General features: G+C 42.1%; 2 protein-coding genes across 4 annotated transcripts in view; one reads left to right on the plus strand and one right to left on the minus strand.

The window, feature by feature from the left end:
* The first annotated feature begins 708 nt into the window (after positions 1-708).
* bag2 (BCL2 associated athanogene 2) lies at positions 709-16,552 on the plus strand. The gene is made up of 4 exons (XM_059982272.1): positions 709-1,090; positions 2,255-2,364; positions 11,686-12,095; positions 14,092-16,552. The coding sequence occupies exons 1-4, from the start codon at positions 969-971 to the stop codon at positions 14,110-14,112; spliced, it is 663 nt and encodes a 220-aa protein (XP_059838255.1). The 5' UTR covers positions 709-968; the 3' UTR covers positions 14,113-16,552.
* The window catches only part of rab23 (RAB23, member RAS oncogene family), a 75,883-nt gene continuing 71,428 nt past the window's right edge, over positions 12,102-16,556 (minus strand). For 2 of the 3 annotated variants that reach the window (XM_059982269.1, XM_059982268.1), the window contains exon 7: positions 12,102-13,683. In XM_059982269.1, the coding sequence (XP_059838252.1) occupies positions 13,454-13,683 (230 nt within the window). In that variant the 3' untranslated portion in view covers positions 12,102-13,453. The remainder of the gene's footprint in view (positions 13,684-16,556) is intronic. The other variant, XR_009514408.1, reaches the window with a different exon arrangement.

The raw sequence follows: 16,556 nt of genomic DNA on the forward strand, positions 1-16,556 counted from the left end.
AGAAAACGGCATCTTGGAACCCCAACGAGTTGTAATTCCTTCTATTGAGAGTTTTATCTTGCTTTGCAGCCTGCTGGTTGGGGGGGGGGGGGGAGGAGAGAATTAAATTCTGTTTTCAGAGATTGCTTGCAACCACAGAACCACACTTGTTACCAAAGACTAGCAAATTGTCCACAGATGTTCTACCGATAGCATTCTAACTGGTTGCATCACCGTCTGGTATGGAGGGACCACTGCACAGGATCTGATTAAGTTGCAAACTCAGCTAGCTCAGCGTGGGCACTAGCCTCCCCAGCATCAAGGATATTTTAAAAAGGCCAAGCCTCGAAAGAGCAGCATCCAATATAGAGGATCTTCACCATTCAGAACATGCCTTCTTATTACTAGTATCAAGGAGGAGGTACAGAAACCACCTCAACGTTTCCGGAACAGCTCCTTCCCCTCTGCCATCAGATTTCTGAATGGACAATGAATGTACACTTTCTCGCCATACTTGCTCTCTTTTTGCAGTTTTTAAATTATGTGTGTGTGTGTGTATATATATATATATATATATATAGTAATTTTATAGTTTATTATGTATTGCACTGCACTGCTGCCGCAAAACAACAAATTCCAGGACATGCCAATGATGTTAAACCAGTTTCTGATTTCAAAATCGACATCAACTTTCAGCATCTTGGTCAAGGCGAGCTCAGCGACTCGCACTTGCATAAAGTAGGGGTACAGTTCTGCGATCCCCCTCAGTTTTCGAGAGCTAGAGTCGGCAGCGCCGCCGAGGCTGCGTGTGCCGTAATCTTGTTCCTACACCCCATTCCCCCTCCCTCCCGTTGCAGGTTCGTTTCCTGCAGGGGGGAGGGGGTGGCTTCACCATGTTTGGAAATGCTCGTGTCGCTGCAGAACGACGACTGCCAAAGGACAGCGACGGAGAGAAGAAGTGAGGTCGATCTTTCGGCGGACTAAGAGCCATGGCCCAAGCCAAGATCAGCCAGCTGAAGAGTGGCGATACCGACAACAAGTTCCTGCGATCCTTATCCATGGCAGACCGGTCGGGACGCCTGCTGGAGACGCTGGACGAGCTGGAGCTGAGGTATGGTGCTCTCAGCCAGTCACGGCAACAACAGCAAAGTCAAGCAAATTAGCGACTAGCAAACTGGTACGTGGTCTGTATTCATATAATGGAGTCCCATGCACTGTGCAGCCTTTCCTTGCCCTTTGGAAGGACTCTGGGATGGCCCTGGGGACTAGCACCGGCTTGCGATAGAGGTTGTCTATTTATGGCAAAGTCTCTGTCACTCTGCCTTGTCGCCGTTAACTGATCCGGCGTCTTATTCTCTCGGACCAACCCGCGCTGTGTCGGTCAGCTCAGAACCCAGCAGTAATCCCACCGGTTCACAGCGGAGGGTGAAAGGGGACGGGAATGGTTCATAAAGGTGTTCCGAGAGGGATCCAACGGAGCAAAGAGAGGAGAAACTTTACACCGCTGGGAGCAAAGAAAAAAGTAGTGCAGGGTGCAGAATAGTATGAACGTTCAGCAGGCTGTGCAGCATGGAAGCAGCTAATGTGGAAGACAGTAAAAACTGAAACCGAGGGAAGTGAATTTGTGGAATTTTCTGGCCCAGTGAAGCAGTAGAGACTACCTTATTAAATATATAAGACGTTTAGATATCTTTTTGCATAGCAGGGGAATTGAGAGTAACCGGGAAAAGGCAATAGGTAGAGCTGTCCACGGCCAGATCAGCCATGATCTTATTGAATGGTGAAGCAGGTTCAAAGTGTCAGATGGCCGACTCCTGCTCCTATTTCTTATGCACCAACCGTCAAACCTTTGAGAAGAGGAGGGAACCCAGAACATCCAGGGGCCACAGGGAGAGCGTGCAAACTCCACATAAATGACACCTGAAGTCAGGATCGGATCTGGATCGCTGAAGTTGTGAGGCACTATTGCTACCTGCTGAGCCACTCTGCTTGTGGTTAGAGCAACACACACAGAATGCTGGAGGAACTCAGCAGGTCAGTCAGCATCTGTGGAAAAAAAATACAGTCGACGTTTCGGCCTCAAACGTAGGAAAGAATATACCAGCATTGAGTGCAATGTGGGTGCACTGGATTGATTCCTGAACTGGGGGGATCAAAAGATAACATGTTTATTAATAGAAGAAAGCAGGTATGTTTGTTGGTGGTTGGATTTCCAGCATTTGTTTGGGTGGAACCCTCAGTTTCTACCATGCCAACAGTAAAGTTCTAATTTCAGGGTGGAAGCTTTGCGTGAAGCAGCTGCTTCAATGGAGCAAGAGAAAGAGACTCTGCTGGAGCTGATCCACAGTGTGCAGAACAGCCAAGACATGAAGAATATCAGTGATGGTGAGTCCTTGCTCTTTTATTTCAAGTTAAAACTCGAAACACAAAGATTTCAGGTGCTTTGGGAAAAAGCTGAGTTGCAGTTGTGATCTTGTTTGCAGAAGTTTATTCAACAGCAAAATAGCCAAGGCTTCTTAAATGATTTACAGTTTCAAATTGAAATACGATTAGTACTATTTACAACACCATTTGCAGAATTCCCCCATTGTGCCCTTCAAGGACACCCAGGCACACCACAGAAATTATTTCAGTCAGTGGCAGAGCACCTTTTTTCAGAGGCACAGCAACCTCCTCTCATTTCTACCCAATGAACTAATGACATTGAAGTACTTGTAAATTACTATCAGAATAAGACATTTCAAAGGTATATATAACCTTAAGTAAGGGAATAGAGGAAAATTCAAAGTAAATTTATTATCGAAGTATGTATATGTCTCCATGTATTACCCTGAGATTAATTTTCTTGCAGGCATTCTCTGTAGAACAAAGAAAGACAATAGAATTTATGACAAATTACACAGAAAGACTGACAAACAACTAATTTGCAAAGGAAGACAAACCATGCTAACAGACATCATCAGTTAGGCACCAAGAAAATGAAGTCAGCAATGGAATTACAATTTAAATATAATATTTTTGTTGTAATCTTTGGCAATTGACAAAAGAATTAACTATTAGAATTTAATGCCTTTAAGCTTCTTCGTTGGTTGAAGTAGTTTGTGCAGGCCAAGAAATGAATGATGGCCAGAATAGTCCCCTCTTTTTCAGATAACTTGAATTGGGATTGTTCACATGTACGTAGGCAGCAGCACACAGGAATATAGTTCAACATGTTGTCTCTAGCCTGTAATATGACAGTCATACAGTTCTGGAGTGAGGTGTTAGACTTGTGTCAACCAGGAGGCCATTGAATCCAGTCAACAGTCTCAAAAAATATGGTACTGAACTACTGATCCATATACAAGTGATTCAGGATCTTTTCCTCTCCCTTACTCTCTATTTCTTTTCCTATACAATGTAGATTTAAACCTTCCTTAGCATCAGAATCAGAATCGGGTTTGTTATCACTGGCATGTGAAATTTGTTAACTTAGCAGCAGCAGTTCAATGCAATACATAATCTAGCAGAGAGACAAAAAATGATAATAAATAAAACATAATAAACAAGTAAATCAATTACGTATATTGAGTAGATTTTAAAAAATGTGCAAAAACAGAAATACTGTATATTTAAAAAGTGAGGTAGTGTCCAAAGCTTCAATGTCCATTTAGGAATCAGATGGCAGAGGGGAAGAAGCTGTTCATGAATTGCTGACTATGTGCCTTCAGGCTTCTGTACCTCCTACCTGATGGTAACGGTGAGAAAAGGACATGCACTGGCTGCTGGAATGGACACTGCCTTTCTGAGACGCCACTCCCTAAAGATGTCCTGGGTACTTTGTAGGCTAGTGCCCAAGATGGAGCTGACTAGATTTACAACCTTCTGCAGCTTCTCTCAGTCCTGTGCAGTAGACCCTCCATACCAGACAGTGATGCAGCCTGTCAGAGTGCTTACCTAGTAGGTCACTATGAAGCCAGAACAAAACATATCTTTTCGAAAATGAAAATGTTTAATTTTTCTGTTACCTTTTACTACTTTTAGAAATTGATTAAGATTTTTTTAATTTCAGGTACTTTTATCATTTCAATTCATGTTTTCCATTAATGGTTTTGTTTCCATAAATGTATGTTTAAAAAGTGAGAAAACTTCATTGAATCATGGAATATTGTGAGTCAGATAATATCTAGAAGAGCTATCCACTTAGTTTTATTTTCTCTTTATGATATGTTTGAGAGTTAGAGGGTCTGTAATGAGGACTTTAGAATACAGGTAAATATTGAAAAGAAATACAGGTAAAAGATTTATTTATCACATGTACATCAAGACGTCAGAACATACTGTGAAATGCATCATTCGCACTAACAACCTTCACAGATCACAACTGGAGAATGTGCTAGAAATGTAGGATGCCCACAACTTACTAACACTTAACCCTAACCTACACATCTTTGGAATGTGGGAGGAAACCGGAGCACCAGAGGAAACCCACGAGGTCACAAGAAGAACGTACAAACTCCCGAACACTCAGTGGTGGGAATTGAACCCCATTCTGTTTTCTGCCAAGGAGGTCTGTAGAGGTCAATTTACTGAAGGTATCGAAGAAGGAGAAAGGTCAAAAGGCATCAAGGGGGTGTGGGATATGGTTTTGCTTCCATGATTATATTGAATAGAAAAGCAGGTTCAAAGGTCACCCACCCTCTGTTTCCAGCACCTTCAAATGAGCTGACAAGTTAAGAGCAAGTGCTGGCCCTTCATACCTGCTCCACTTTTTATTAATATCATGACTGAATTGATTCAACCTCAACTCTGTATTCCCCTCTACCATGGTCACCTTATCAAGAAACTATCTTCTCTGTCTTAAAATATCCAAGGCCACCACTTCCACTCCCTTTGAGGGACAGAATTTCAAAGATTCAGAACCATCTGAGAGAAAATAATTGCCTCATCCCTGTCTGAAATGAATGTTTTATTTTTAGTATGGGCCTCCCAGATGTGGATTCTTTTGGAAGAAGAAACATCCCTTCCACATCCACTCCTCAGGGTCTTTACTGAGTTTTACAGGTTTTTACTGAGTCTTCCTGGAATCCTTTTACACACCGGAGCATACAAGCCTAGCCTATTCCTCATAGGGTATTGGAATATTCCAGCAATTAGTTGATTAAACCTCTGTATTACCTCCAATACATATTAGTTATTTTACCCTTGAGTTCTTCAGTTACTGCCTTCCTTGCATGCGAGGCTTTGAGAGGAAGTGCGGCGGCAGCCATTTTCAAATTGTCCAATTGCGTCTCAGATCGGAGTTCTGAGAGGCGGGACTGCGCAGGAGCGTGAGGAGGCCTGGGAAGGAGGGAAGATATAAAAAGAACGCAGCCTTATGAAGCAGGCAGCGGAGTGCGCCGGGAGCAGAGTGTAGGGCTTGGGCTCAGGGGGCTTAGGCAGAAAAGGGCACAGTAGGCTTATCTTTTAGTTCTTGTTATTTTTCAGTTTTTCAGGAAGTATGAGTGTTGAGGGCAGCTTGTTGTTCTAGGTGTCGGATGTGGGAGGTCCTGGAGTCTCCGAGCCTCCCGGACGTCCACATCTGTGCCAGGTGCACCGAACTGCAGCTCCTGAAGGACCGAGTTAGGGAACTGGAGCTGCAGCTCGATGACCTTAGCCTGGTCAGGGAGAGTGAGGAGGTGATTGAGATGAGTTACAGGCAGGTGGTCACTCCGGGGCCACAGGAGGCAGATAGGTGGGTCACGGTCAGGAAGGGGAAGAGGCAGGTACTAGAGAGTACCCCAGTGGCTGTACCCCTTGACAATAAGTACTCATGTTTGAGTACTGTTGGGGGGGACAGCCTACCTGGTGGAAGTGACAGTGGCCGGGCCTCCGGCACAGAGGACGGCCCTGTAGCTCAGAAGGGTAGGGATAGAAGAAAGAGGACCATAGTAATAGGGGACTCGATAGTCAGGGGTTCAGACAGGCGGTTCTGTGGAGGTGATCAGGAGTCCCGGATGGTAATTTGCCTCACTGGTGCCAGGGTTCGGGACATTTCTGATCGCGTCCAAGATATTCTGAAGTGGGAGGGTGAGGAGCCAGAGGTCGTGGTACATGTAGGTACCAATGACATAGGTAGGAAAGGGGAAGAGGTCCTGAAACGAGAGTATAGGGAGTTAGGAAGGCAGTTAAGAAGAAGGACCGCAAGGGTAGTAATCTCGGGATTACTGCCTGTGCCACACGACAGTGAGAGTAGAAATGGAATTAGGTGGAGGATGAATGCGTGGCTGTGGAATTGGAGCAGGGAGCAGGGATTCAAGTTTCTGGATCATTGGGACCTCTACTGGGGCAGGTGTGACCTGTTCAAGAAGGATGGGTTACAGTTGAATCCTGGGGGGACCAATATCCTAGCGGGGAGGTTTGCTAGGGCTACAGACTTTAAACTAGTAAGATGGGGGGGGGGGGGTGGGAATCAATTTGAGGAAACTATGGAAGAGGAGGTTAGTTCACCAGTAGAGCAAGTAAAGAGACAGTGTGTGAGGGAGGAAAGGCAGGTGATGGAGAAGGGATGCGCTCAGCCCGAAGATGTAGGGGAGAAGAAAAAAAAGGATAATAAATTTGAATGCATTGTTAGGGATGAAAAGAGAGGAGGAGGTGGAGAGTATCTTAAATGTATCTTTTTTAATGCTAGGAGCATTGTAAGAAAGGTGGATGGGCTTAAAGCGTGGATTGATACCTGGAATTATGATGTTGTAGCTATTAGTGAAACATGGTTGCAGGAAGGGTGTGATTGGCAACTAAATATTCCTGGATTTAGTTGCTTCAGGTGTGATAGAGTAGGAGGGGCCAGAGGAGGAGGTGTTGCATTGCTTGTCCGAGAAAATCTTATGGCAGTGCTTTGGAAGGATAGATTAGAGAGCTCCTCTAGGGAGACTCTTTGGGTGGAGTTGAGGAATGGGAAAGGTGTAGTAACATTATAGGCCACCTAATGGGGAGCGTGAGTTGGAAGAGCAAATGTATAAGGAGATAGCAGATATTTGTAGTAAACGCAAGGTGGTGATTGTGGGAGATTTTAATTTTCCACACGTAGACTGGGAAGCTCATTCTGTAAAAGGGCTGGATGGTTTAGAGTTTGTGTAATGTGTGCAGGATAGTTTTTTGCAACAATACATAGAAGTACCGACTAGAGATGGGGCAGTGTTGGATCTCCTGTTAAGGAATGCGATAGGTCAGCTGACAGATGTATGTGTTGGGGAGCACTTCGGGTCCAGTGATCACAATAGCATTAGCTTCAATATAATTATGGAGAAGGACAGGACAGGACCTAGAGTTGAGATTTTTGATTGGAGAAAGGCTAACTTTGAGGAGATGCGAAGGGATTTAGAGAGAATGGATTGGGTCAAGTTGTTTTATGGGAAGGATGTAATAGAGAAATGGAGGTCATTTAAGGGTGAAATTATGAGGGTACAGAATCTTTATGTTCCTGTTAGGTTGAAAGGAAAGGTTAAAGGTTTGAAAGCACCATGGTTTTCAAGGGATATTAGAAATTTGGTTCGGAAAAAGAGGGATGTCTACAATAGATATAGGCAGCATGGAGTAAAGGAATTGCTTGAGGAATATAAAGAATGTAAAAGGAATCTTAAGAGATTAGAAAAGCTAAAAGAAGATACAAGGTTGGTTTGGCAAATAAGGTGAAAGTAAATCCGAAAGGTTTCTACAGTTATATTAAAAGCAAGAGGATAGTGAGGGATAAAATTGGCCCCTTAGAGGATCAGAGTGGTCAGCTATGTGTGGAGCCGAGGGAGATGGGAGAGATTTTGAACGATTTCTTCTCTTCGGTATTCACTAAGGAGAAGGATATTGAATTGTGTAAGGTGTGGGAAACAAGTAAGGAAGTTATGGAACCTATGACAATTAAAGAGGTAGAAGTACTGGCACTTTTAAGAAATTTAAAAGTGGATAAATCTCCGGGTCCTGACAGGATATTTCCCAGGACCTTGAGGGAAGTTTGTGTAGAAATAGCAGGAGCTCTGACGGAGATCTTTAAGATGTCATTAGAAACGGGGATTGTGCCAGAGGATTGGCGTATTGCTCATGTGGTTCCAATGTTTAAAAAGGGTTCTAGAAGTAAGCCTAGCAATTATAGACCTGTCAGTTTGACATCAGTGGTGGGTAAATTAATGGAAAGTATTCTTAGAGATAGTATTAATAATTATCTGGATAGACAGGATCTGATTAGGAGTAGCCAGCATGGATTTGTGCGTGGAAGGTCATGTTTGATAAACCTTATTGAATTTTTTGAAGAAGTTACGAGGAATGTTGACGAGGGTAAGGCAGTGGATGTAGTCTATATGGACTTCAGCAAAGCCTTTGACAAAGTTCCACATGGAAGGTTAGTTAAGAAGGTTCAGTCGTTAGGTATTAATGCTGGAGTAATAAAATGGATTCAACAGTGGCTAGATGGGAGATGCCAGAGAGTAGTGGTGGATAATTGTTTATCGGGATGGAGGCCGGTGACTAGCGGAGTGCCTCAGGGATCTGTTTTGGGCCCAATGTTGTTTGTAATATCCATAAATGATCTGGATGATGGGGTGGTAAATTGGATTAGTAAGTATGCCGATGATACTAAGGTAGGAGGTGTTGTGGATAATGAGGTGGGTTTTCAAAGCTTGCAGGGAGATTTATGCCGGTTAGAAGAATGGGCTGAACGTTGGCAGATGGAGTTTAATGCTGAGAAGTGTGAGGTTCTACATTTTGGTAGGAATAATCCAAATAGAACATACAGGGTAAATGGTAGGGCATTGAGGAATGCAGAGGAACAGAGTGATCTAGGAATAACAGTGCATAGTTCCCTGAAGGTGGAGTCTCATGTAGATAGGGTGGTGAAGAAGGCTTTTGGAACGCTGGCCTTTATAAATCAAAGCATTGAGTACAGAAGTTGGGATGTAATGTTAAAATTGTACAAGGCATTGGTAAGGCCAAATTTGGAATATTGTGTGCAGTTCTGGTCACCGAATTATAGGAAAGATATCAATAAATTAGAGAGAGTGCAGAAATGATTTACTAGGATGTTACCTGGGTTTCAGCACTTAAGTTACAGAGAAAGGTTGAACAAGTTAGGTCTCTATTCATTGGAGCATAGAAGGTTGAGGGGGGATTTGATTGAGGTATTTAAAATTTTGAGAGGGATAGATAGAGTTGACATGAATAGGCTGTTTCCATTGAGAGTAGGGGAGATTCAAACGAGAGGACATGATTTGAGAGTTAGGGGGCAGAAGTTTAAGGGAAACACGAGGGGGTATTTCTTTATTCAGAGAGTGATAGCTGTGTGGAATGAGCTTCCTGGAGAAGTAGTAGAGGCCAGTTCAGTTGTGTCATTTAAGGTAAAATTGGATAGGTATATGGACAGGAAAGGAGTGGAGGGTTATGGGCTGAGTGCGGGTAGGTGGGACTAGGTGAGATTAAGAGTTCGGCACGGACTTGGAGGGCCGAGATGGCCTGTTTCCGTGCTGTGATTGTTATATGGTTATATGGAAACAGTTCCGTTCCTTTATGTCAAGATTCTTCATAAGCTGTGGAAAACTATTAACTAAGAACTTCTGGAACATTCTCTGCTTTTAGGATGATAGCCTCAACTATTACAATCTCTCCTTCACACCCTTGCCTTCTGCTCTTCTTCCCTCACACCCTCTGCCTCCCTCCTCTCTTTCTCCCTCACATCTAGACTATTATTAGAATACCATAACAGCACCTCCCAAACCTGTGCCCTCTATATCCAAGTCAACAAGGGCAGCATATGTGTGAGAACACCTCCACTTCATTACTTTCATCAATGAAGAGATACAGGAACAGCTTCTTCCCCTCCACCATCAGATTTCTGAAGAGACCAGGAACACTACCTCACTATTCCTCTCTCAAACTATTTATTTGTTTTCTATTTAATTATGTGCGTATTGCACTGTACTGCTGCCACAAAACAGCAATTGATTGACACGTGTCACTGGTAATGAGCCTGATTCTGGTTCTGAAGTTCACACTTCACACCTATCCTCTATCATCACAGAATTGCAATACAGGAGCAACTAGCGCAACAGTTTTCAGGAAGACTGCAGCTCATCACACTTTCTCAAGTAAATAAGAACAGGCAATAAGAAAAGGCCATGCCCTTTTCAAAGGTTCATTTTATTGTCAAAGTATGCATGTACAACTCAGACATTCATCTTCTCCAGAACTACAGAATAAAAATACATCATTGAAAGAAACTCCACTCCCCACATGAAAAGAAAAAAGAAGCAAAGCTCACAAACCCCTAAATACCCACCCCTTCCCTTGCACAAAAAGCTAACAGGTGGCCCACATTAAGATGACAGCTGGAACATCAAACCCCAAATCCCCAACCCCTTCCCTCACAAAAAACAGCGACAATAACATCCTCACTTGCAGTAATTGCATCAAACCCCCAACCCCCTCTCTCAAATACAAAAACTAGCAGATTGCCCACACAGAAAAAATAAGAACATCAGACCCCAGATCCCTAACCCGTCCCTTTCACAAAAACTAACATTTTGCCTATCCAGATCCTGTACCCACCAACTGGCAACATGACAGGAAACTGGAGACCAGTTTAAACTTCAGTCCAATAATCAAATAAATATTAGAATTTTGAAAATACCCTCCCATCAGAATGGACAAGAGCAGCAGCTTGAACTAATTTCTTCCATAAAGAGCGACCACTTACTTTTGCTGCATTCACCCCAATGCTCAGTCTTCTGCAACACTTTGAAATGGAGCCGATCATGGCCCTGCACCCTGTCTCTGGTCTTCTGCAAGAGGCAGCTCATGCTTGTGGACTTCTCTGGGATCAGCAGAGTGCTAGATTATTTGATTAAACTCCAAACTGCACATCACTGGCTCTCAACAGTCTCCAAAACAATCAAGATAAAAAGAATAAGCAGAAGGCATAGAAAAAGTGAAATAATTGATTAGCTATCTGGAAAATGTCACCAGAAGAATCATTGTTTGCTGGCGCCATCTTGACTACTGTTTTCTCACTACTACCATTAGACAGGAGGTATAGAAACCTTAAGTTCCACATCACCAGGTTCAGGAACAGTTATTACCCTACAACCATCCGGCTCCTGAACTGGCATAGATAATTTCATTCACCACAACCCTGAACTGATTCTAATTTCAAGAACTCTACGTTTTTTATTTGCAGTTTGTTTTCTTTTGCACGGCACTCTTTGCCTATGCATAGTTTTTTTAATATAAATTTTACTGTATTTCTTTTCTCTTGTAAATGCCTGCAAGAAAATTAATCTCAAAGTAGTATATGGTAGCAGATAAATACTTCGATAATAATTTACTTTGAACTCTTTAGGGAGAATTCAAATAATTCAAAACAGGGAAAGAGAACAGGAATGTGAAAGCATTCTCAAATGTCTCCAATAGAGTGAGCACAGATCCAGTGAAATGAGATATTGGTTTGTGCAGCAGATTAGAATGATTCATTGTGTATTGGTCATCAAAAACCGAGGACTATGATAGTTCCAGCAATTAATTGTATTTAGTTTCCACTTAAGTTATCGATTTTCTTTCTCTTAATGTGTTAGCAGGAAAATAAATCTGAGATTATTTAAATGAACTGTTTGTGGTTAAGGACATTAACGGAAGTCTAATTGGGATGCATTATCATATGAGTGTGCTTTTTAAGACCCAGTAATCAGTTCTGTACAAACTTGTACACAGGAGAACGGGAAGAACTCCATTTGACTGCCAGCAGGCTCATAGGCCGAACCCTGACTGTGATGGTATCTGTGGAGACAATCCGCAGTCCTCAGCAGGAGGAATCCCTTAGCAAAGCCACGGCATTGATTGACGAGGTGGCTGGTAAGCTCCTGGAGGATCTGGGAAGTGCTAAGAAGCGCCTAATAGCTCTCTACAATGCCTGCTCCTCCGATGCACTTCAGGGGCCAGTTGATCAAAAATTCCAGTCCATAATCGTGGGTTGCGCATTGGAAGACCAAAAGAAAATTAAGAACAGACTGGAGAAGCTGATCAGAAATGTGTGCAATGCTGACAGTTCAATCATCCTCCTGGATCCAAAGAAAGTAAAGGTTGGCAACCATAATCACGTCCAACAAAGTGTATTTGACAAGGTGAGTATTGACTGCATTGTGTTAACCAATTACTTGGATGTGGTGTCGTCACCAATTACCTGGACTCTGAAAAGTCACAATTATTCCTCAATTACACTTTATTTACTCTTGCACATGAGGACAGCATGGCCCCCATTACCACACTATTCTGGTCTAAACAGAAAAATGCCGTAAACACAAGAGACGTTAGAAATCTAGAGCAAAAACCCAAAATGTTGAAGGAACTCAGCAGGTCAAGCAGCATCTACAGAAATGAATAATCAGTTGACGTTTTAGACCAAAAGATTAAGAGGGAGGAAGGGAAAAGGGAGAACAAGCTAGAAAGTGATAGGTGAAGCCAGGTGGGTGGGAAAAGGAATCTGATTGGAGAGGTGAGTGGACCATGGAAAAAAGGGAAGGAGGGGTACCAGAGGGAGGTGATAGACAGATGAGGAGAGGTGGTATGAGGCTAGAGTGGGAAATAGAAGAAAAGGGAAGGGGGAAAAGAAAAAAAATTACTGGAATGAGTGATCGATGAAGGGACTGTTTGGGGCTCTGAATGGAGGTGAGGGAGGTGGTGGATGGACAGATGTAGCACTTCTGCCACTTGCAGGGATAAGTGTGAGGAGGGATGAATGTATAAGGGAATCACAGAGGGAAGGATCCCTGTGGAAAGTGGAACAGGGGTGTGGAGGTGGGAGTAAAGATTGTGTTTGGTGGTGGTATGCCACTGAAGATGACTGAAGTTGCGGGAAGTGATGTGCTGGATGCAAAGGCTCAAGGCGTGGTAGGTGAGGACAAAAGGAACCGTCCCTGTTAAGGCGGCAGGAACATGGGGTGAGCATAGACGTCTGGGAAATGGAGAAGTGAATGAGGGCAGCAATTGAAGGGAAACCCTATTCTTTGCAGGAAGACATCTCTAATGTCCTAGAAAGGAAAGCCTCATCCTGGGAACAGATGCAATAGAGGCAAAGGAACTGAGAAAAAGGGAAGCTATGGTCTTCAAAGATCTTTCTTCAAGGGCCTTTCTTTACAGGGTTGACTGCACACAATCTATAAACTACCATTAGCTGGCCACTACCTTAATCCTTACCTTGCTGCGACTCCACAGTGGAGTGCTCACTACAGAGACTTATTACAAAAAAAAACTGAATTGCAGCAAATCTGACTCATAAGTGAAACTACAGAACACCTCCTGATAAACAAAGGGCAACTTCTCCAGTGAAATTCAGTGAATAGAGGATTGTCATAACAAAAACACTGGTGTGTAATCAAACCCAGTCATTTATAATGGTTCCCAGACCTTTCCCCTTAGTTGGTCTCTCCTATCACCCTCCAGCTTGTACTCTATCCCACTCGTCACCAACCACCTTCTTATTCTAGCTTCTATCCTCTTCCTTTCCAGTCCCGATGAAGGGTCTTGACACAATATGTTGACTGTTTATTCTCCTCCATAGATGCTCCTTGACTTGCTGAGTTCCTCCAATATTTTGCGTGTAGCAGGGGTGATTGCCAGTGCAATTTTCCATTTGCTCTCTGACTTGGACTTGTGGTGTCACTGTTCTTGAGCTCATTAGAGCGAACACAGTGTGCAGCTTTAGCCTCAAACCTAGGAAAGAATATACCAGAGTTGAGTGCAATGTGGATGCACTGGATTGATTTCTGTACTTAAGGGATTACAAGATAGCATTTTTATTAATGGAACAAACTAGATATGGTCATAGGTGATTATGTCCTATTTAAAGAAACTCAGATAGAAATAATATGAGATGACTCTACAGACTTTTTTAAAAATCTGCTAAGTATTATTTTATGTGCTGTATGTGATATATGTACTGATTTCAACCTTGGTCCCAGAGGAACATTGTTTCATTAAGCTGTATATGTATACAGTTGAATGACAATAAACTTGAACTTTAGAACTTTGATGTTACTATAGATTACAAAAAAAACTTATAAGTTGCTCTCATCAATTTGTTGAAGACATTGTTTAATTCTGTTTTATTTTTGTTCTCAGAAATCTACAAATGGAAAATGAAAAGTAAACTGTGTGTACGATTCTGTGGAGATGAGAAATTTATTGGGAAGTTGTGATGTCCGGTTCTCTCTCTCAGATAAATGCATTCAAAGGAGCTGAGAGGCAGCTTAAGGTTGTTCCAGGAATAATGTACTAGATTTGCTTCTAAGTTCTCTGAACATCTCATGACATAGATCCCAATAGAGATAGACATCTTCATGAGGAGCTACCAATGTTATTAGTACACAGTTATGTAGTGCATGGAATTAAAATATGCAGCAGAGATGTAGTCTATTTGGCTGCCATGCCTAGTGCTTGTTTCTCACAGATCTTGTCCTGCTGTACACCTTCTCACCTTTTTAGCATATTCTTTCATTCCATTTTCCTTTCAAGAATTTATTCAGCTTTCCCCATAAATACACCAATGTCCAATGCTCAGTTATTTTTCAAGCAAGTGATCTCTATGTTGAGGTTCTCCTAACGCTCTCCTTTATTTATCAGTGGCCAACTTGCATTTTCAGGCCCTAATTCTGGCCTCTTCCCGTGGGAAACATACCTCACTTGATCTGAAAGGTCTTTCTGGTCACCCCTCAAAGGAATGGCTGATCAAATAAATAATTTGTGTGAAAGAACAGAAAAGATTAAAACACCAATTAAGATGTTGTTGAAAATAAAGTTCACTACATAAAAAGATAGCTTGTGATATGTAAATATGTTTAATCTTTTACATTCCTAAATTCTAGAGCTTTCCTATAATTGTGTTACTATGAAAATACAAACACATTCTTTTCTAATGATGCACACTTTCAGTGAATTGGAATAAAATGAAAATAGTAATGATTTTAGTGAAATTTTTGACTGGAGAAATGATGGAAAATAACTCTTGGTTGCTGTGGACTTGAGTTCCTCTGAGCACGATGATGATCTGATCTAAATGATCAGCAAACTAGTTTGCTTTATGTACAGTGACTATAGGATTTCTGCAAAACCCTTTGTAAAATAATAGACCAAAGAAGATTCACTTAACAAAACAAACATGTTGTACGTGTTAGGATTAGTAAATTGTTGGCATGCTGTTGGTGTTGGAATCATGATGATACCTGCAGGTTGCCCCAGCACATCATCGAACTGTTGGTCATTGACACATATAGCACATTTCACTGCATGTTTCAATGTACTGTACATATCAAATAAAGCTAACCTAATCTTTAACAATAAGGTTGCATGGGATCTGAACTTCTTACTAGCTCCAACTCAAAGCTAGAGGGTATCTTAACTTGGCAGTAAAGACTTTCATTAAATTCAAAGCAGGGAAAATCAGGAAGCGTTTTTCTTCATATAAGGGCCATGTAGAAATCTGGTATTCTAAAAGGCGGTGGAGCTCAAGACAACTGGAGTTTTCAGGGACAAGAATGGCAGGTTCCATGCTAAGTAGGTGCATGAGAGAAACTGGTAAACAGCATCAAGTGTAAATCAATTAACAACTATCGTGATTGTAGCTGATGATCTTTTTTGGGTGAAGAATTCTCCCAGTGCTTAACATGTGAGATTGAAAACGTGTCTAGCTGGACCATTGACTCCTCCAGAGTGTGACATGCCTAACTGAAGGATGAGGTGCCATTCTGGGAGCTTGCTTTGAGCTTCAGTGGCAGAAGAACAGGAATTCATGTTACAAGTGACTGGAAGTTCATGGTTCTGCTTCTGAAGTAAGTAAGTAAGCATCTGACGTGCAGAGAATAGATAGGTTGAAGATTGTAGAAAATAGAACGCATACAGTCAGCAATCTTGAACAAAGAAACATTGGTATAGAAGGCAGCATTTACGAAACGGATACAATGGAGAGGGAAAGCTGTGGAATATCTTGTAAAGTACGTAAAAGATTTAAGGTGGGAAGAGCTGTAGGAGACAAAAGGAAATTATATCAAGGAGGGCATGGATAAAGACATGTTTTGTTAGGAAATGATGGAAAGGGTGGATAATAATAATTAATGAAATTTTGAGATGAAAACATTAACAGTCATTAAAACACCAGAGGAAAGTGAAGCATGCAGCATGAGGATTCTTGGAACCAAGGCCTTTCCACATTGCTGCAAGGATTAGGGTTCCCATAGCAACATCATAATACCTTTCATTTGGAGGGAGTGACAGGTGATTTTATTCAGTCTGATAACTAGTTGTGCAGAGCAGACAAGGGTCAAGGCAAAAGGAAGCTATTTAAGTTTCTTTTCAAGGAATAATTAAAGGCTCTGAGGCTTAACTGATGGGAAATGTGGATTTTAGACAAGTTGGATGTCCAGGCTGAAAGTGAGAATTTGCACCAGTTATGGATAAACAAGTGGATAAACCAGAATATAACTACATCTGTCCCAAAGAAGTCATGGGGACTATGCAATTCAAGTTTTAAAATAACAGCAAGCTGGGCTGTGTTGCTGGTGTAGTAGAGAGAGGTAGTAAATTGATTTGTA

The sequence above is a fragment of the Hypanus sabinus genome, chromosome 10 (genome assembly GCF_030144855.1).
Source record: "Hypanus sabinus isolate sHypSab1 chromosome 10, sHypSab1.hap1, whole genome shotgun sequence".
Lineage (NCBI taxonomy): Eukaryota > Metazoa > Chordata > Chondrichthyes > Myliobatiformes > Dasyatidae > Hypanus > Hypanus sabinus.

Bases quoted from the DNA above. Each gene is read 5' to 3' on its own strand.
- bag2 (XM_059982272.1), top strand. From the start codon at position 969: ATGGCCCAAGCCAAGATCAGCCAGCTGAAGAGTGGCGATACCGACAAC. The intron at 1,091-2,254 runs GTATGGTGCTCT...TTCTAATTTCAG, and splicing joins CTGGACGAGCTGGAGCTGAG to GGTGGAAGCTTTGCGTGAAG. The intron at 12,096-14,091 runs GTGAGTATTGAC...TTTTGTTCTCAG, and splicing joins AACAAAGTGTATTTGACAAG to AAATCTACAAATGGAAAATG.